Here is a 16,992-nt window from a genome sequence, read left to right as displayed (position 1 = left end):
ACCCCACATGCCAACCCCTCCCCAAACAAAACAAACAAACCACCAACCAACAAAAACAATCCAAAAAACTCCACACCATCTATGCTCCAAATTCTGCGTAAAAGTATTAAATAGGCCAGGGTAGCATCACAACAACATTAAATAATTGCTCACTTGTGCTGTTGCAGTATGATCTAAGAGCCAAGATGTCCAAGCAGAGAGAACCAGAACCAAAACATGTATTTTACTGCAGGCCATGTTCTGGAAGAACTCACCTTGCACTAGTACCTACATTCACGTGGATAAATTATTTTTCTTTTCAGTAAAACCTTACTCAGGAGCTGGCAGATCTAAAAGTAAATTCGTCCTAGCTTACGAGAACTATTAAGGTAGCAATTTAAAACATTTTTATCACTAGGACATGGAAGCTGGGGTTTAAGAAATTCAAATATATAATAATACACTAGATACACAGTCAAATGGGGTAAGATTCCAACAATAAACCATATGTCCATTTATGTATTTGGGTGTATTTGGTTTGGTTTGTGTATTTTGTTTTTCCAAATAAATTAACTAATACTGAGTTAAAACATGAACAAAACCTGGACAACTTTAAAACTGTTTCAAAGGAGAATTACCATCAATATTAAAAATGAAATACAAGCTACAGACACCACCCCCTCCCCTACCAAGTCTGGGAAATCTTAAAGGAATAGAAAGTATGCAGAAAAATTATTTCAAATTTCCTCTGAACATGAGACCTCTAAGCCAGAAAGCAAAAGCTACAACTAACTCCTCCACAGCCTATTTTAGCAGTCATATTTTCCCCCCCTTAAAAAAAAAAAAAAAACAAAATCCTCTCTAACACTTCTCAACATACTGTTTCTCCGAGACTGAGAGAGGAAGAAAAGAACCTGACCCACTCACCAATGTTTTGTTCTAGAACACTTAAACAATTCAAACAATTTGCTTAGAAGTTTTTAGCTTCTCTCTAAATAAAACTGGCTTTTCCCAGAACTTCTCAAAAGGATTTTGACGACTTGCTCAAATGAAAGGAGCAATAACTTCTTTGTTAGATCTGACAACTCACTTTTTCACTTATTTACAGCTGCAAAGTTTAATGGGAATGAGTGCACTAGTAACTTCATCAGACTCCTTTGCAGCCTGTTTTGATGCTCAGTCTTCCAGCTGGTGGGGGCTGCTGCTGCTGCTGTGAGCATCTGCGGCAGGGGGGCAGGAAGCAGGGCAGGAGATCTTGAGCAGCACCGAGAAACAGTGCAATCGTAAAAGTGGCAAAGGTTCTCTCATGACTGATCTCCTTTAAAGCCCTGTAACACTTCTTTTCAAATAAGTGTAAAGATGTGTTTCTGTTAGTCAGAGAAAAAGCCCACATGAGCAACTTGACCCCAGTATCATCCCTTAAAGATGAATAAACTGCCTTTTTATTCTTTTGTGCATTTGTGGATTATACTATTGATCTATTAATTTGAATCAGAACCTCATATCTTGTTGCAATGAATGTAGGCCTTGCCATAAGAGTGCTTCATTACAAGATTCTAGGGAGGAGTATGAGCTCAGACCTGACATATGTGCAGAACTAGCAGCAAACACTTGAGAGCATCCACCTATTTGCTACCTAGACAACAGAGCAACAGAAAATGTATCTAATTACACCGAATGATAATCTTGTTATTGTCATTGTTAGTTTGTAACCAAGCTAAAGATCGCTACACAATCAATGTGCATAGTACTTCAGTAACTGCACTTCACAATATTGTTTCTTCTAATAAACTAATCTGTCTTAAAAAATACTAAAGTAGAGGCAGAGAAAAAGGAGAGTATCAGCAAATAAAGATACAACTAATGAAACGCCTTATTTCCACTCCAAATCAGTTACCTAGTTTACACCTTTTGCCACACCAGACTTCAAGTTATCAGCTGACAAGATCTCATAACCCTGGAAGAGGACAGTAAGTATAGTAACTCCCTCCAACTTCAAGGAAGTCTGGAAGTCCAAGGAAGACTGGACACTGGGTGTGGAAGAGTGTCTTTGCAGCTGGGTAAGATGGCATTATTCTGTTTCACCTAGCAGCTAACAGTGTCCTGATACCACAGTAATAGAAAAGTTGTGATGCTGAATTCTACAATGCCTATATTTAATATTCATGCTTTTTGAGCAATATTACATTAGTAATATCCAGAAGGATATCGGGGGGGGCAGGCTGGGGGGCATAATTACTCAGTTTATTTACAACTTGCTATTGATTCCACATGAAGCAGCCCTGTAGGTGAGCAGGTTTTGCGACAAAAAGTCACTAATGTGATACACTGAAAATAAGCATCCTCAGGCATCTCCTCAGAAGATATAAGGTATATGCATAAAATAAGATTATTCTCACAATTTAGTATTCCAATTTAAGAAGCAGCCTTTAAAATTGAGCAAAAACATAAATCATAAGAACCAGACTGTATAAGTCAAGTGCCTCAGTGCAATTCATAAGTCATTTGCATTTGTGACCAACAAAAAGAAAGCTTGTTTTTATGCCGTTGTATTGGTTTTCCTAGGAACAAACAAATGATAAGTAATTACATTAGTTTCACTTTCTGTAGCCTATATACTTGTTAGAATACATTTTTAAAAAAGATGACATTGCTATTTAATTACATCTAGCAGGCATTTTATAGGCAGGATTATAATAAAAGCTCCAATCACCAAAGAGGACAGTAGAAAAAAACCTGAAAGCTGTTACAAGTAGTGTTTAAAATAGCATTATTTAATACACATTAGTGTAATGTGACAGAAAACTCTGGAGTTATAAACTTTGTTATAGTCTTAAAATATTTTTAAATTTAGAGTAGCATTTTACAGCTCCGATAAGAAACATCCTGTATGCTTACTCCTTTTATTATAATTTTATAACATAAATTGCCATGAACTTAAAAATTAGGAAGACACCTAACTTACATGCTCAGACCACCTAAATCATCATCTCTGGAAAGAATCCTACTACACGAAAGAAAGGCAGTTTCATATTTTGATGCTAAAGCACACAAAAGTCACCTGAATTAAGATTTGATTCTTACTAAAGATAAACCAGACAAGTTCTATTTGGTACAAAAAGCCTTTCAGATGACTGAGAAACAAGTGCCAAGTTAATAATGAGGTTAGAATGCAGTTGAATTTAAAAAAATAAAAATAAGGTACAGGCTCCTATGAGAAACTACTACTCTATTGTCTAGAATAACTGGGTCTTTGTAAAAGTTGCTGCAGGTGGAGCTAACATGGGATTACAGCTAACTGAAGTCTGATTGCTTTCCCCTTTACAGGTACAAAACCCACTAAACATTACAAAAGCTATCTCCAGGAGTATCAATACAACATGCACTAGCACAGCTTCGTAGTTCACTGATAAAGTTTCCATAAGAAAGGAAGTCTAATTTGAGCAAAGTCATCCTTTGCTTCCTGTCAACATCTTAGGGAAAAAAAAAAAAGGTAGCATTTTTCCATCACAGTTTTCCTCAGTATTTTCAGAGGTATGCTGACAGCCATTAAGAATCTCAAAAGCACAAGCTTTTTAGCTGAATGGTTCTGCTTTAACTCTTAGCAGGGAGACTGTCCCAAATCTCTCTATTAGATAGATGAAATATCCATCAGTTACAATTCCACATTCATGATTCCAACTACAGGACAGCTCCAAGTAATCAAAACCTTCAATTTTGACTTACAAGTCATATATAGATTCCAAATAGATTAAGTAGAGACAAAATAGAGCAAAGCAAGAAATATCCCATGCATGAAGTTGAGACAATATTGCTCAAGGTAATTGCAAAACCAAGAATGGAAGTTAGCAATCTCTGCAAAGGGCATTAGATTATGTAAATAGACACCAGTCTCTCTCTTCAATCACAACAAATTAACAGAAACATTTTAGTATTGCACGACTGCTGGAATTCAAGACACTCATCCCTCAGTACAAGAGCAAAGCCTACTAAACATGCTGTGCTAATGCACAGCAACATCTGCATAGCAACATATCCAATTTCTAAACTGACAATACACAATATAAAAACCAAATAATCATCTAGCTTGTATATCCAATATACTATCATAAAGAGACAACATTTCAAGAAACATATTGGAAAAGTACTCTTATTTTGAGGACTATTAGCATGGTGAATCTTTAAATACATTCTGTCCATTGTTTCATTCCAACTTGTAAGCTTTCTCATCTCTCTGTTGATCCAGTATTATCCAGCTTGTTATATAGTATTATGTTCATAACACATTTTAAAATGTAAGACACAACAAGCAGCTGTTGCACTAGCATACCAGCACTGAAGTATACAGTAGGGAATAGAAGCAAATTTATAGAAGAAATATGATGAAGAATATAGAAAACTTAATACAGCAGTGCATTCTAAAACTTCAATGTCTATTTTAATATAGAAATGTTATAGGCTACAGTCCAGATCCAATAAAGAATATTTGAAAAAGGTTTCAAGATTGGAATACCGGACATAGGTGCTTATCTGACCATGAGACAATTACTGTTTGTGACCTTCACACTTCTACAAACACATAGAAACAGAATTGAGACACTCCAGAAGTTACAGTGTTGTCAGTGGTGAAAGGTTGAGTGTCTGAGTCAAATGCCATTCCAGGAAGGCAGAACTTCACTTGCAACTAATGGTCTCATCTAGTAATCATTTTAAAACCACATCTAATGTTCAGCGCACGCTGTGTCTCACCTAAAAAATCCACTGCGCAGGCTCGAAGGGTTAATGACCTTTCCCAAATCTTCGCTCGCGAAGACTGGCCATTATTAATGTTCTAACTGAAATTCAGTTTGACAAGTGAGTTATTATAGAATATTGCTTTCCAAAAGTATTATGTCTATGTTTCCTACAGACATTTAATATGCAAAACCAAAAGGTAATTATTATGAAATGCAAGTCCAGAACACGACTCACTGTGTCTGGGAAAAATTATTTGCAATATCTATCAACTCATACTTTATTTCAGAAATTAACTTCTAGACAGCTTTAAATCAAACTAATTTTCTGTATTTTCTGAAAAATGAACAGGATAATGAAAACAAAACAGATGCGCTTCCAACTACTTTAAGACTACTGTAAGTTTGTGGATCCTAAGACAACAAATTTCCTGTTTTCAAACACCTTGTGGATGAGTATTTAGATTTACATGGACCTGAAGTATCACTCAGTTTTGAATAATGGCAATAAATGAGATCAAATGACAGGGAGAAGCTGAGGGAAGGGGAAAGGAAGACTCAACTCTTTAAATAAGAATTATTCTAGTGCAGAGCAATTCATCTGTTTGCTTAACAGATTTCAGGTTTAAATAGGAACCTACTATATACACAACTTGAACTAAAAAAGGAAACAAGATTACACCATAAAGTACTGATAGCAATTGTTTCTGAGGCACTGCACAACAGAAGGAGTCGGCTTGCTGTCAATAAACATGCATGTACTTGCATGTTTAGATGCAAGTATGGAATATGCTTTGGAGAAAGCATTTGTTTATTAACACAAACTACTGTTCATTATTTGTGCTAACAGATACAGAAAGCCATTAGCATTTGCACTCAAGACACATCAAATAAAAAAAGAACACCATGATAAATATACCTCTCTGTCTATAGCTCAGTACAGATGGTAAAAAAGAATCGCAAAACCAACACCAAAACACACCCACATAAAAAAACCCAACAATCCCACACAACTCATAATACCCTCTTCTTTGGTGTAAGCCCATTTACATAAGTTGAAGACAATCACAGAATCACAGAATTGACCAGGTTGGAAAAGACCTCCGAGATCATCAGGTCCAACTCTTGATCCAACACTAGACCATGGCACCAAGTGCCACATCCAGTCTCATCTTAAGAACCTCCAGGGACAGTGAATCCATCACCTCCCTGGACAGCCCATTCCAATGTCTGATTACTCTCTCTGTAAAAAACTTTTTTCTAATATTCAACCTAAACCTCCCCTGGCAGAGCTTAAGACTGTATCTTCCTCTTATCCTGCTGCTGGTTGCCTGGGAGAAGAGACTGACACCCACCTGGCTACAACAACCCATTAACCCTCATTCCTGCTTCTCTGATTTTAAGACATTGTACAGTGATTACAATTACAGGCAGAACACTTTCTGGAAAAAAAAGATACTCCACTACCTTAGTCTTTTGGTAGGTCAACAGTACTTTGTGATGTATTTGCACATCAGGATGTTGCTTTCCATTTCCCTTCCACCCCAATTCTCCCATCCCTGTGATCTGAAGAAGGCAGGCTGTTTTCAAGCCCAATACCTACAAAAACGCTTCAGTTATACTGTCCACCCGCTTAGATTGCACTGGAGTAAAAACGGACAGAGGAAAAGCTTGTTGGGTTAAAGGAAGGAAGTATATTGATTGAAAATAATGACTGAAATTCAATGGGAGTAATGAGTATGACAACAGCTACAGTGTCCTGTATTTACTGATACTTTCTAGCATATGTTAAAAGCCACTAAATGCAGTTTTATGTGATGACAAGTTGAACCATCTCGTACTGTCAAACATCTCCAATTAAAAAGTTAGTTTTTACTTTCAGATTTGTGCTAGAAATCAGTCAGAGGAAGTCACATTACTCAAGTCAAAATGCACAAAAGACCACATTACCATATTTCTTGTATTTGCATAACATCTTTTTTATCAAGTTAACCATTTCATTAATCACACTAACTTCTAAATCCAGAAATTATTTGATAATATTAAGAAACCAACCTTGACATAATGTCACATAACACAGAAATTACAATATTTTTGAAATATGTCTTCTACAACTGTTTCCAGAGAAGACCTAAATAAAGGCTTAAGCCATGGCTTCATCCTATGGTAAATAACTTACAGATTTTTAGTACTTGCAGAAAATGGATTGCCTCAAATATCTTCAGAAATAGCTTCTAAAAACTTACAACATTTAATCATGAATAAAAATTTTCACTATTTTCTGTGAAAATTATTCTGTAATTATATTAAGGTGCTAAGTTACTGAAGAGCTCATTAAAAAAGACATACTGTGCTCTAAACCATAATATTGATCCCTTTTCACTGACCCCCATGTTCCAAAAGGCCAAGTTTCAAAACATCAAACACTTATAAAGGCTTTGAGCAGGAGTCAACACCAAAATAACTGCTGGTAAAAGTACTCAAGCAAAACATATGCTGAAAATATGAAGGTTCAGAAGACATATTCTTATGATACTAATTTCCATGTCTGAAAGCAAATATGGTTCCTGCAAAATTACTGAGCTGTAGAGAGTGTTTTGCAGCCACAGTCTAATACTTCACGTAAGTAAGCTGGAAGTCAGAGTTCTATGATTCTACATTTTGGAGCTAAGAAGAAAACTACTACCTGTAGTTAAGACTATTACAGTTCTTTAAAATTTCTTTTACCCTCTACAGAAAATGTAAGTGTAGACTTCCTTAATTTCAATGTGCTCCATTGCAGGGTGGGGGTAGGGGGAAGAAAAAACAGAAGATCAGTCTACAGTCAGAGATGGCAATTGCTGTCCTGAGACTCAAACAGTGCTGATGGGATACTTCCACAATATATATATATATGACAAGAATCATCAAACTTTTGACCAAGACTTGAAGGCACAAGACTACAAGTGCTTTAACTGTATGTACACTACAAAACAAAACCATGTAGACATGTAAAGATGTGTCCATAGAAGCACAGTGGACACAGATTCACATGAGAGAAATGTGTTTGTTATAAAAAAAGTTGAGACAGTTCCAGTTACAATTTATTTTTAAAGTTCATTCAACAGTGTCTTAATGCACAAAGAAGTTAAAAGTGAAAAATTAATTAGTGAATTATTGAAACAAGTCATTAATAGATGTTCCTTTCCTTTTATGCTGCTCCATCCCTTTTTTCAGTCTTACCAATAAATACTGAACATTCTAGATACAATAATAAGTATCAGAAAACTGTCAGTTTACTAGACTGAATATTATGTCTGCTTCAACAAAATTGCAACTTCTTTGCTGTACTCACATTCTTTTCACTTGGAGTTTTAAGTTACAATTTGCTTCACGCAAAAACGACTTGCAATTGTGAAATGTTGCCCTGACTTGATGTTAGAGCAAAGCATTAGGATAGCATAAATTGAACAGTCATGATCACAGTAATCAGACTAATATAGCACACTGCTTTTGTTTTTCTTCTCTGACAGTATTTAACACTATCTTTTTTAATACTTTCATTGGAATATATTAAAATAATATTTGACACTGTTCTTCCTTACCTCCCACTCTTTAGCAGCATCTTCAGTAGTAGATTCTTCACTAGTTTCAGGCTCTTCCTTCTTTTTCACCACTATAAATCCAGGTTCCCGAAGAGACTCCCCAGTATCTTCCGCATATATCTCTGGACTCCACTGGATAAAGAAGACATACAAGTGATCTGTCCTAGAGAAGTCAAATAATGATACAGAGAAGAAAGATAAGTTCTGTGATCTTTTGGATCCTGTCTACTAACATGAAGTATTTAAGGTTAAAATGAAAATACTTACTATTTCATGGTTCACTAGGTATTAGAGATATATTTGAAAAGAACTAATTAGCTCTTTTTTTTTTTCTTTTTAATTATATGAAACTGACACTGGAGGAAAAACGGGAAGCAATTTGGTAATGTATTAACCGTGATTTCATATTCAAGTACAGGTTTCAACCACTTCTGTCCCGTTGGAAACCTCTGCTTACAACTGAAATAACTTCCAAAATATAACACCAAGAATTTTTTATTTTATTTAAAAAGAGTTACATAAGAACAAACAAAATTGGAATTTAAAGATGCCTGCATGTCTGTTTTCCCTGCTCCTGAAGAAGAGATGAACATTCCCAAGACACATAACCAAAATTATACAGATTATGAGAATTACAGACATGAGGGAATAAGACTGAAAGCATGCAGACTACTCTGACTGCATTAAGTACCACGATTCAAAATTACCTCCTTTTAAGTTACCTGCCACAAATGGCATGGTTTTCCAGTTTGGAAGAGTAAAATGCCCAAATTCACAGAAGAAAGTTATTTGTAATCCTAATAGATGTCAGTTTGTACTGTTTAAATATTTCCTGTAGGTGCACAGACAGAACACTAAGAAAAAGGACCTGCAACAAATCCACTAGTATCTCTTCATCGTGGAAAAGAGACTCAGAGTTAGAGCTTTATGGCTTGGTTACAAGAATTTGACTATTCCTTATGTCTCTCTTCAGAGATATTGACTACAGTCAATCTGCATACTGGATTAGCCTACAGAACAATATTTGAACAGTCTTCCCCCCCTCCCCTTACTAAATCCTTGCAAAACTGAATAGTGGAAGAATACCAAGAGATACAGAGCAGTTTCTCTGCAAAAAACTGCAGTTTTGTTTTTCATCTGCCTCTGCCTAAAGGGATGTTGCACACAGGTGTGTAGTAAGAGTCTCTAACCAGGGTCAGTTAATCAGTTACCCTTGTTAAAATTAAGGTTCCTGGACAACACTGATGAAAGCAAAAAAAAATTCTCTGGCAGTAAGAGAGTGTAAAATATTTCAGATGCATGAAGTTAGATAAATTCTTTTACAGAAGTCAAAACAAGAAGATGCAGACTCCTCATGCACTGAATGAGGTATCAATTTTAAGATGTCATAGCACTTCTCAAGAACTTGGAGTTGTGTATAATTACAGCAGCTAAAAATAAAGACCCACAAAGCTTGATGCTTAAGGAACTCTTAAACGCTTCTTCCCAGACTAGCTCATTTGACACTAAGAACACTGAAATAATGCAGGTTGTCAGATACCGACTTTTCTCTCCTACCACTAGGTGAAGAAGACAACTGGATTGACACTAAATGTTTTTACCTGCGCACAGTAGCATTCATCAAGGTTAACACCAAATTAAGAAAACAAACAACCCAATATGAGGACATGTGACTTTTTGTGTACAAAAAACACAGGACACAATAAATGAACAAAGAACTGGTACTATACTCTCCATGCAATTAGAGAGAGACCTTTTATAGGTGGAGTAATTTCCAAGATCAGATACAGACTGCAAACTAAGAACCATCTTCCAAAACAGGTAATAAACTCTGCCTTTGCTGAAGATAAGTACTTGCTCTGCTACATTAGAAAATGAACCAAAGAGACAATAAACGTTTTAATCAACTGAGCTAGACATCATTGCCATATGTGAAACATTTATCAGTTTTCAAATTAAATATGACACTGATAGAACAAGCAAATTTGAGTTGACTGTAATGACAAGAGGATACCTGGCCCAGACAGGATTAACTACATCAGAATCAGTGCTACAAGACATTTGACTCAAGAATTTGCATCATCTCCTCCACTTAAGAGGAAGCAGGAGTGATGTTTAAAAGTGGACTAGTGATGTACTAGCGTAGACTCATTTCTACCTGTTGGATAACTCGAATACTTTGATGTAACTTCAGTCCACTACACATTTCTATTCACAGAGGACATGAAAAAAAGACTACTGCCTTTCTTGTCGCAACCAACTTAAGTATGAAATGATTATGTTTGTAATCAACCTTTTCTCCTTTAGATTAAAGAACCCCACTTACTTCTAATTTTCTTTATATGTTACACTTTCTAGGCATTAATTAGTCTTGCTGTTTTCCTCTGGCTCTTTCCAATTGATCCATATCTGTCCTCAACTGCAGTGCCTCAACTGGACATTCTATGCCATTCAGCTCAAAAGAAAAGATGGAAAAGTGACTTCATCATTGTGATTAAGTATTTATACAAGATGATAGCTTTTTGTTTCTTTCTTTTCCCCCCACTCTTTGTCAAGGATGTAATAACCCCAAAAATCACATTCAAGTTGAAAATAAGCCACAGTTTCCTAATAAAGATCATTTCAGAACACAAGACTGTACAAGTGAGCATAGACATGTCATGTCTTTGAGTGCAAAAAATTTAGATATTTTTCCAGCAGACATACTTAATTTGCTTCCTGGAAAGGTTTCATGTTCCATATACGAAGATAAAACAAAAGGGCCCCAACTAGCTCTTCTGAACTCAGAGCTCTAAGAAGTAGAGAGAATTTTTAGGAAGTTTCTAAATAACGGGAAGCAGAGGTAATGACAATAAAAAACTTTGTTGCAGAACTCACTTCCTCCACCATACATAGATTCACTTACTTGAATCTTTCAGTAATTACTTGCTACAAACAAAAGCCTAAATAATACCATGAGAAACTACTGGCAGAATCTACAAGTAACTCAAGTAAATCAGTAAATTTCAGTAAGGAAATGAGGTATTCCAGGGGCAAACAAACCAAATCAACAATATCCTCAGATGCTGACCTGTTTTTGTGATGCTTTATAGACACAGTCACTGAAAAATTCTGAATGGTGCAGAAAAATGAAGCTCAGAGACCTATTGCGAAGTGTTGATTTTTACAGTTTACCTCCTTACCTTTCTTGAGGAACAGCAAACCAGTACTCATGTTTTTTGTCCCTCTGTGCATACTGTTGCATTGATGCACTTGCTTGAGAAACAAATGTTTTTCTCATGGGTTTTCCAACCCTGAGAAGCAGAAACTTGTGAGATCGATGTCGTCTTTTCTCTTTTGTAACTGAAGACCCTGTTAATAAAGAAAAAGTAAGCTATCCACAGTGTACAAAAAAGCTTAACAAAATCACTAACTAATTTTGTATTAGGCAGTACAGGTATATAGGACACATATAAACAAGTAATGGGAGACAGGGTAATATAAGTAGTAATAATCACTTGTCTGTTATGTCAATTGCATCAGCAGAATATACTTCAGAGTACAACACATTCAACAATTGTTACATTCATTTCTGGAGATCCCATTATGACAGTATTTCATCCATGACTGAAAGTATTCAGAAGGTATTCTCAAAGCATTCCACTCATCACTGAATCAGACAACCCTCCCACTATTAAACAGATACACCACATACATGCAAAAGATATGATTCTACATATGTACTTTGCCTTGATTCATACATGTCAAACCTGTTTATTACTTTTCATTTGCAACAGGAAAAGTTCTAACACTACTAATACAGGATTAATTTTACTTTATTAGCTATATCAAACAGCTCAATGGCATGAACACCATCTCAGGATGAAGTATACTGGATGTTACAGTACAGATTTCTCCCTCCAGCAGTATATTTAATTAAACTAATACAGTTATATGATTACTCTCAAGATCTGGATTGTAAAGTCAGCACAAGGTAAAGGAAGAAGCCTTCTTAAAATTGTTTCTTTACTAGATCAATTGCCCAAATCCTCCAGCCAAAAGAGATTTTTATAAAGGAAGGAAGGAAAGAATAAATTTAAGAGTTCTGATCATCAGTTATGACAACAAAGGACTTATCCTAGCTCTGGTATTAAATGTACATATAGATTGTGTTCCAGTTTCCTAGGACACTCATTTTTTCTTTACAGTTGAAATTCTCCTTCAGTTTTTATGCAGACCAAAGATCCACAAAGCACAGAACACATCACCTTCTTCATCTATGAACATTGCTACTGTATCTTTTCTCAATCAGATTTTCAGCAAAGAGTTTAGAATAGCATTGCTCCCCAAAAGAATATTTTTCCCAGCAACTATTTAAATGTGCGCCTCCTAATTTTCAGTCAACATTTTAGAATTATACCTGCTTTATACAGTATTGTAAATTAGTCATAACATGCATTATTTGCAAGTATTTTATAAATGTGTATGTTCAAAGGTAAATTGTCAGATTAACCAAAAACACCACTAAAAAGAAACAAAAAAGATGGTTTCATGGCACATGAACTTTGTGGCACTGTTAGGTAAGTACTCCTAAAATGACCTGATATCTGATATTTTGGTCCTTCAAATACAGTAGTTTAGAACTTCCCTGAGCTCAGAGAAGTGGGATTTTATAGTTCCAGCTAGGAGACAGAATAAACACAAACAATTTAGCCCTACCCCTAATTCTCAAAAGAGCTATTTAAGATGCTCTTTTTTTTGGTGTGTTCTCCAATATATTCTTGTATATTTGATATAGACTTAATGAGAAAAGATTTCAGCAATGGCTATTGTGTGTCTCATGCTTCTTATTTTTCCCTTCAATCTCTGCAAATACTTAGCTGACTAAGCAGCAAACAGACATGTCATTAATGGTATTTCAGCTTGTTTATACACACAGAAAACTATAGACCATTACAGTTTCTCCAAAGTACCAACTACATCTAGCTTTATTTCAGTCCAGAGGTTAACATAACTGTCCGTAAAAATAGGAGAGTATAACAGAGTCCTGGGTAATAAAAGAATTAAAAACAGATACAAGAGAGACCTTTTTAGTTATTCTAGTCTACTCACAATTATCTACTTGCATTGTGTCATCTGTTCAATATTCAGAAGAAATAGATCATTAATTCCAAACTCAGAAACATTTGACCTCTGCAAAGATCAAAAAATAGTAGTTCCCGAAACCCTAAATGCTCAAAAATCCCACAGCAGAAAAAAAAAATAAAAAAAAAATCAATGAAGTCCTTGTTGTATAAAAGAAATTAAAAGACCGTCTAGGTAACTTCATGATCCAAAACTCATAGTATGACTACTTCAGAGTTTTATTCTGACTGTGTTTATGGTATGTCAAATTTTAAATGACCTAGTATTTTTAGTGTCCTACTGTTAATAGATCTCTCATATTTAGTCTGATGGCTTTCAAGAGTTAAACAGCAGATCTATGCTTTTACCTCGGTTCTATTTAATTGTACCTGTAGAAGCTTCACCAAATCTATCTAGCTTGCAAAATATTAATTCTTAATTTACTGGTTTATTTGCATTCTGCTAATACAGCATGCAAGAATAACAAACATGTAATAATTCCTACTCAAGTTGAACTGAAGTAATTGGTACAAATCTCCAAAAAGGAACCTTTGTTTTTTTAATTTTTTTCTTTCTATTTTACCCCCTCAAACTTGAGCGAGGCCATAACACCATGTGCAGGTTTCTAGCACTCTTCTGTGAGACTGTATGCAGACACTATTTGGTTATCTGTGTATATACTCCGTGAGTGTACAGATCACATAACACATGAAAAACCTGCAGTTATTATGATAAAATATTTCAGAAAACCAGAAACTAAAGCATTTAATGCAACCAAATTACAAATAATATTCAATTGTAAGAAAAGCAGCAATTGCAGCACAGAACACTTAGTACCTGCATTTTTTATAAGTCACAATCAGCAACTACTGCTAGCTGACATATTTGCCAGAAGACTACTTTTAATATTTAAGGCATAAAAGTCAAACTTATTACAGAATGATCCAACAATTAATCTGTTTCAAATTTCAAAATCTGGTTACTTCCTTAATAAGAGAAGAAAAAAACCAAAATGAAGACAAACCCAACAAAAACTATTATACCAGATTCTGAAGTGTAAGACAAATTTCTATCAACCAAAGAGTATGCCTTTCTATTAAATATAATTTCGACTTTTAATTATTAACATAAAAAATTTGACCTTCAAATGCACTTCACATATCTTTAATGCCTATCACACACAAACAGATTTTTTTCTAGCCCTCAAAATATAGCACAATTAAAACAACTAGTTTATTTATCTCCATTAGTAAGATAGCAAGGCATCAGAAAGTGACCTATGAATTTTTTAAAAAGCAAAATCAAATACATACAGAAGCATATTTAAGTTGCTTAAAGGCACAGCATTTTTCAATATGAAAAACTTCAACAGACCTTCAGGATAACTTCCAACTAATAATTCCAGGCCCTGACCTTTGCAAAAGAAAAAAGGTACTCAAGAAATAAAACCTAGTTGTTCCCTGTATCCATACCATTAGTTTCTTATCATTTAGGTCTTATTTGTCTTGAGAAATGTTTTTTGGATGCTTAACCTTGTTCTAGTCATCATGAAGTACAACAAGATGCAAGTGAAATAACATTCTTAAAGTATCAAACCCGGTGTTAAGACTCTGGTGTTTGTTGCTCACACCATAAATCTTAATCACAAGGCAGACATGCCATAAATAACCAATTCAGTCCCCAAAATTCATTCACATACATGTACACTGTGATCAAAATTTAAGTGAGAGCTAGCTGATTGCTAAAGAACATTTTTAACTGTGACCAAGGTATCATAGACCTGATTTTATAGGCTTGTTTAAATCTCCCCTAGAAAGATACTGTGATTTAGTATGACCAGAAATACAATTTCAATGAGAAAAAGTTACAGTAACAAAGTTATCTGTGTTTTCAGTTTCCTGAGCAATATTTTCTCCACTACTTTAGGTCGTTTAGCTTTGGTGTATCTTCAAGCTAATGAGAAATATAACTGATACATGGGGAGATGTGTCACACAGAATGAAAACCAAGTGCAAAAATTCTATTGAACTGTAGGGTGATACTTTGTCAATCCAAAGGCTAACACTGTATCCATAAATACTCATTGACTCACCTTCTAACCGCCCATCTCCTGCAGATACAGTTTTCTGACTAATTTCTTTTTGTGAATCCTGTTGCATGTTTTCTCTTTGTTGTTTTGTTTGTTGCATAGTGTGGGTCTTCCAGAGCTTGCGGAGTTCTTCAACTTCTGTCTCCGAGTGTTGAGTTTGCTCTCCCACTACTTTTCCTTTGTTAGCTGTGTCTTTCTTTTGAGAGTCTGTGGTATCTTCACAAGGCGGACATTCCTCTTCCTTCTCATTATCTGGTTCTTTTCCTAGTGAGGAACCTTGATCCTTGTCAACTTCTGCCTCTTTGCCATGCTCCTCACTACTGTGTGATCTTTGCAATGACTGCTGGGGGACATCTGTAGTATTTTCAGGAGGTTCTCCTTCCCCCTTTATAGACATTTTAGCACTTTCTGAACTTAAGTGGGTACCAAACTGTTTAACACCTACAGCCATTTCAGCACTGGGCTTTAAGTCACTGGCAGCTTCATTTGAGTCTGAAATGACTGTTAAACATTCAGCACTAGTCTGGTTTATTGTTTGGACAGATTCAGATGATGCTCCAGAAGATTTATCTTGTCGAAGCTCATCTGAAGAAACAAGTTCTTCACGTATCGGAGAGAGTTCTGATTCTGTGAATACATCTTCTGAAAGAGACTCCTCTGTGCTCCTTGGGGCAGTACTAGCACTGTCATTGCCTGTATCCCGCATCCTGGAATCCATTTCATCTGTATTGCTCTTTGCAGATTTCTTGGAATGGCAATGCTCTCTTACTGACAGCTGTTCTACATCTCTGTTGGGCAAATAAGAATGTTGCTATAACAGTTACCTTTTATATCAAGCTCATTTCTTTATTAAGTTTAGTTTAAGCTCTTAAAAAACAAACTCCAAAAAACAACTTAATCCAGAGCATTAGTAATATACAAGCATAAAATATAACACTGTAACAGTAAACATAGCAGACCTTTTGCCAGCATGACATCGCTAGGACTTTCCAAGTCCATGACACTACTTACACAAGGACAAGCTCTCCTGTGAAACCAACTAGATTGTTTGAGGCACTTAAAGTGTAAAAATAAAATAAACGCCAAAGTAAAAACAACACACAACCATAACCTCTAAAGGTAAAAGCCATCCACAATCTTTTAAGTTCTGTCTACCGAAGAGGCCAGTACAGTTGTACAGATCTCTCCCACTCTATGAGGAAGTTGTCACCTAGCTCACAGGTAAGAAGTGAATGGCAGAAGTCATCTGGTCTAACCTTAGCTATCTGAGCCAGTTAATGCAGAACAACAGGAACCATCAACATAGATGTTACTATTGTGCCCATGGCATATCTGCTAAAACAGGTCTTCAGCAGGTACCTAACTTTGAAGATACCATTGTTTGGTAAAATAAATCCCAAACTACTTGTACAACTGAAGATGTGATAAATAACATAAGTAAAAAGCAAGCATAGAAACTTATTTTCCCCATAGCAAATAGTCTTACTCAAACCTGCCTTTCAAG

General features: G+C 35.5%; 1 protein-coding gene across 7 annotated transcripts in view; it reads right to left on the bottom strand.

Moving 5' to 3' along the window:
- Positions 1-16,992, bottom strand: part of OXR1 (oxidation resistance 1) — a 227,932-nt gene that overhangs the window by 26,205 nt on the left and 184,735 nt on the right. For all 7 annotated transcript variants that reach the window (XM_017806367.1, XM_017806372.1, XM_017806366.1 and 4 more), the window contains 3 exons: positions 15,492-16,276; positions 11,479-11,647; positions 8,297-8,459 (listed from right to left, as the gene is read on the bottom strand). In XM_017806367.1, the coding sequence (XP_017661856.1) occupies positions 8,297-8,459; positions 11,479-11,647; positions 15,492-16,276 (1,117 nt within the window). The remainder of the gene's footprint in view (positions 1-8,296; positions 8,460-11,478; positions 11,648-15,491; positions 16,277-16,992) is intronic.

Source organism: Lepidothrix coronata, unplaced genomic scaffold, assembly GCF_001604755.1.
Source record: "Lepidothrix coronata isolate B3197 unplaced genomic scaffold, Lepidothrix_coronata-1.0 Scaffold15, whole genome shotgun sequence".
In the NCBI taxonomy this organism is placed as follows: domain Eukaryota; kingdom Metazoa; phylum Chordata; class Aves; order Passeriformes; family Pipridae; genus Lepidothrix; species Lepidothrix coronata.
This window is presented reverse-complemented; position numbering and strand designations above follow the sequence as displayed.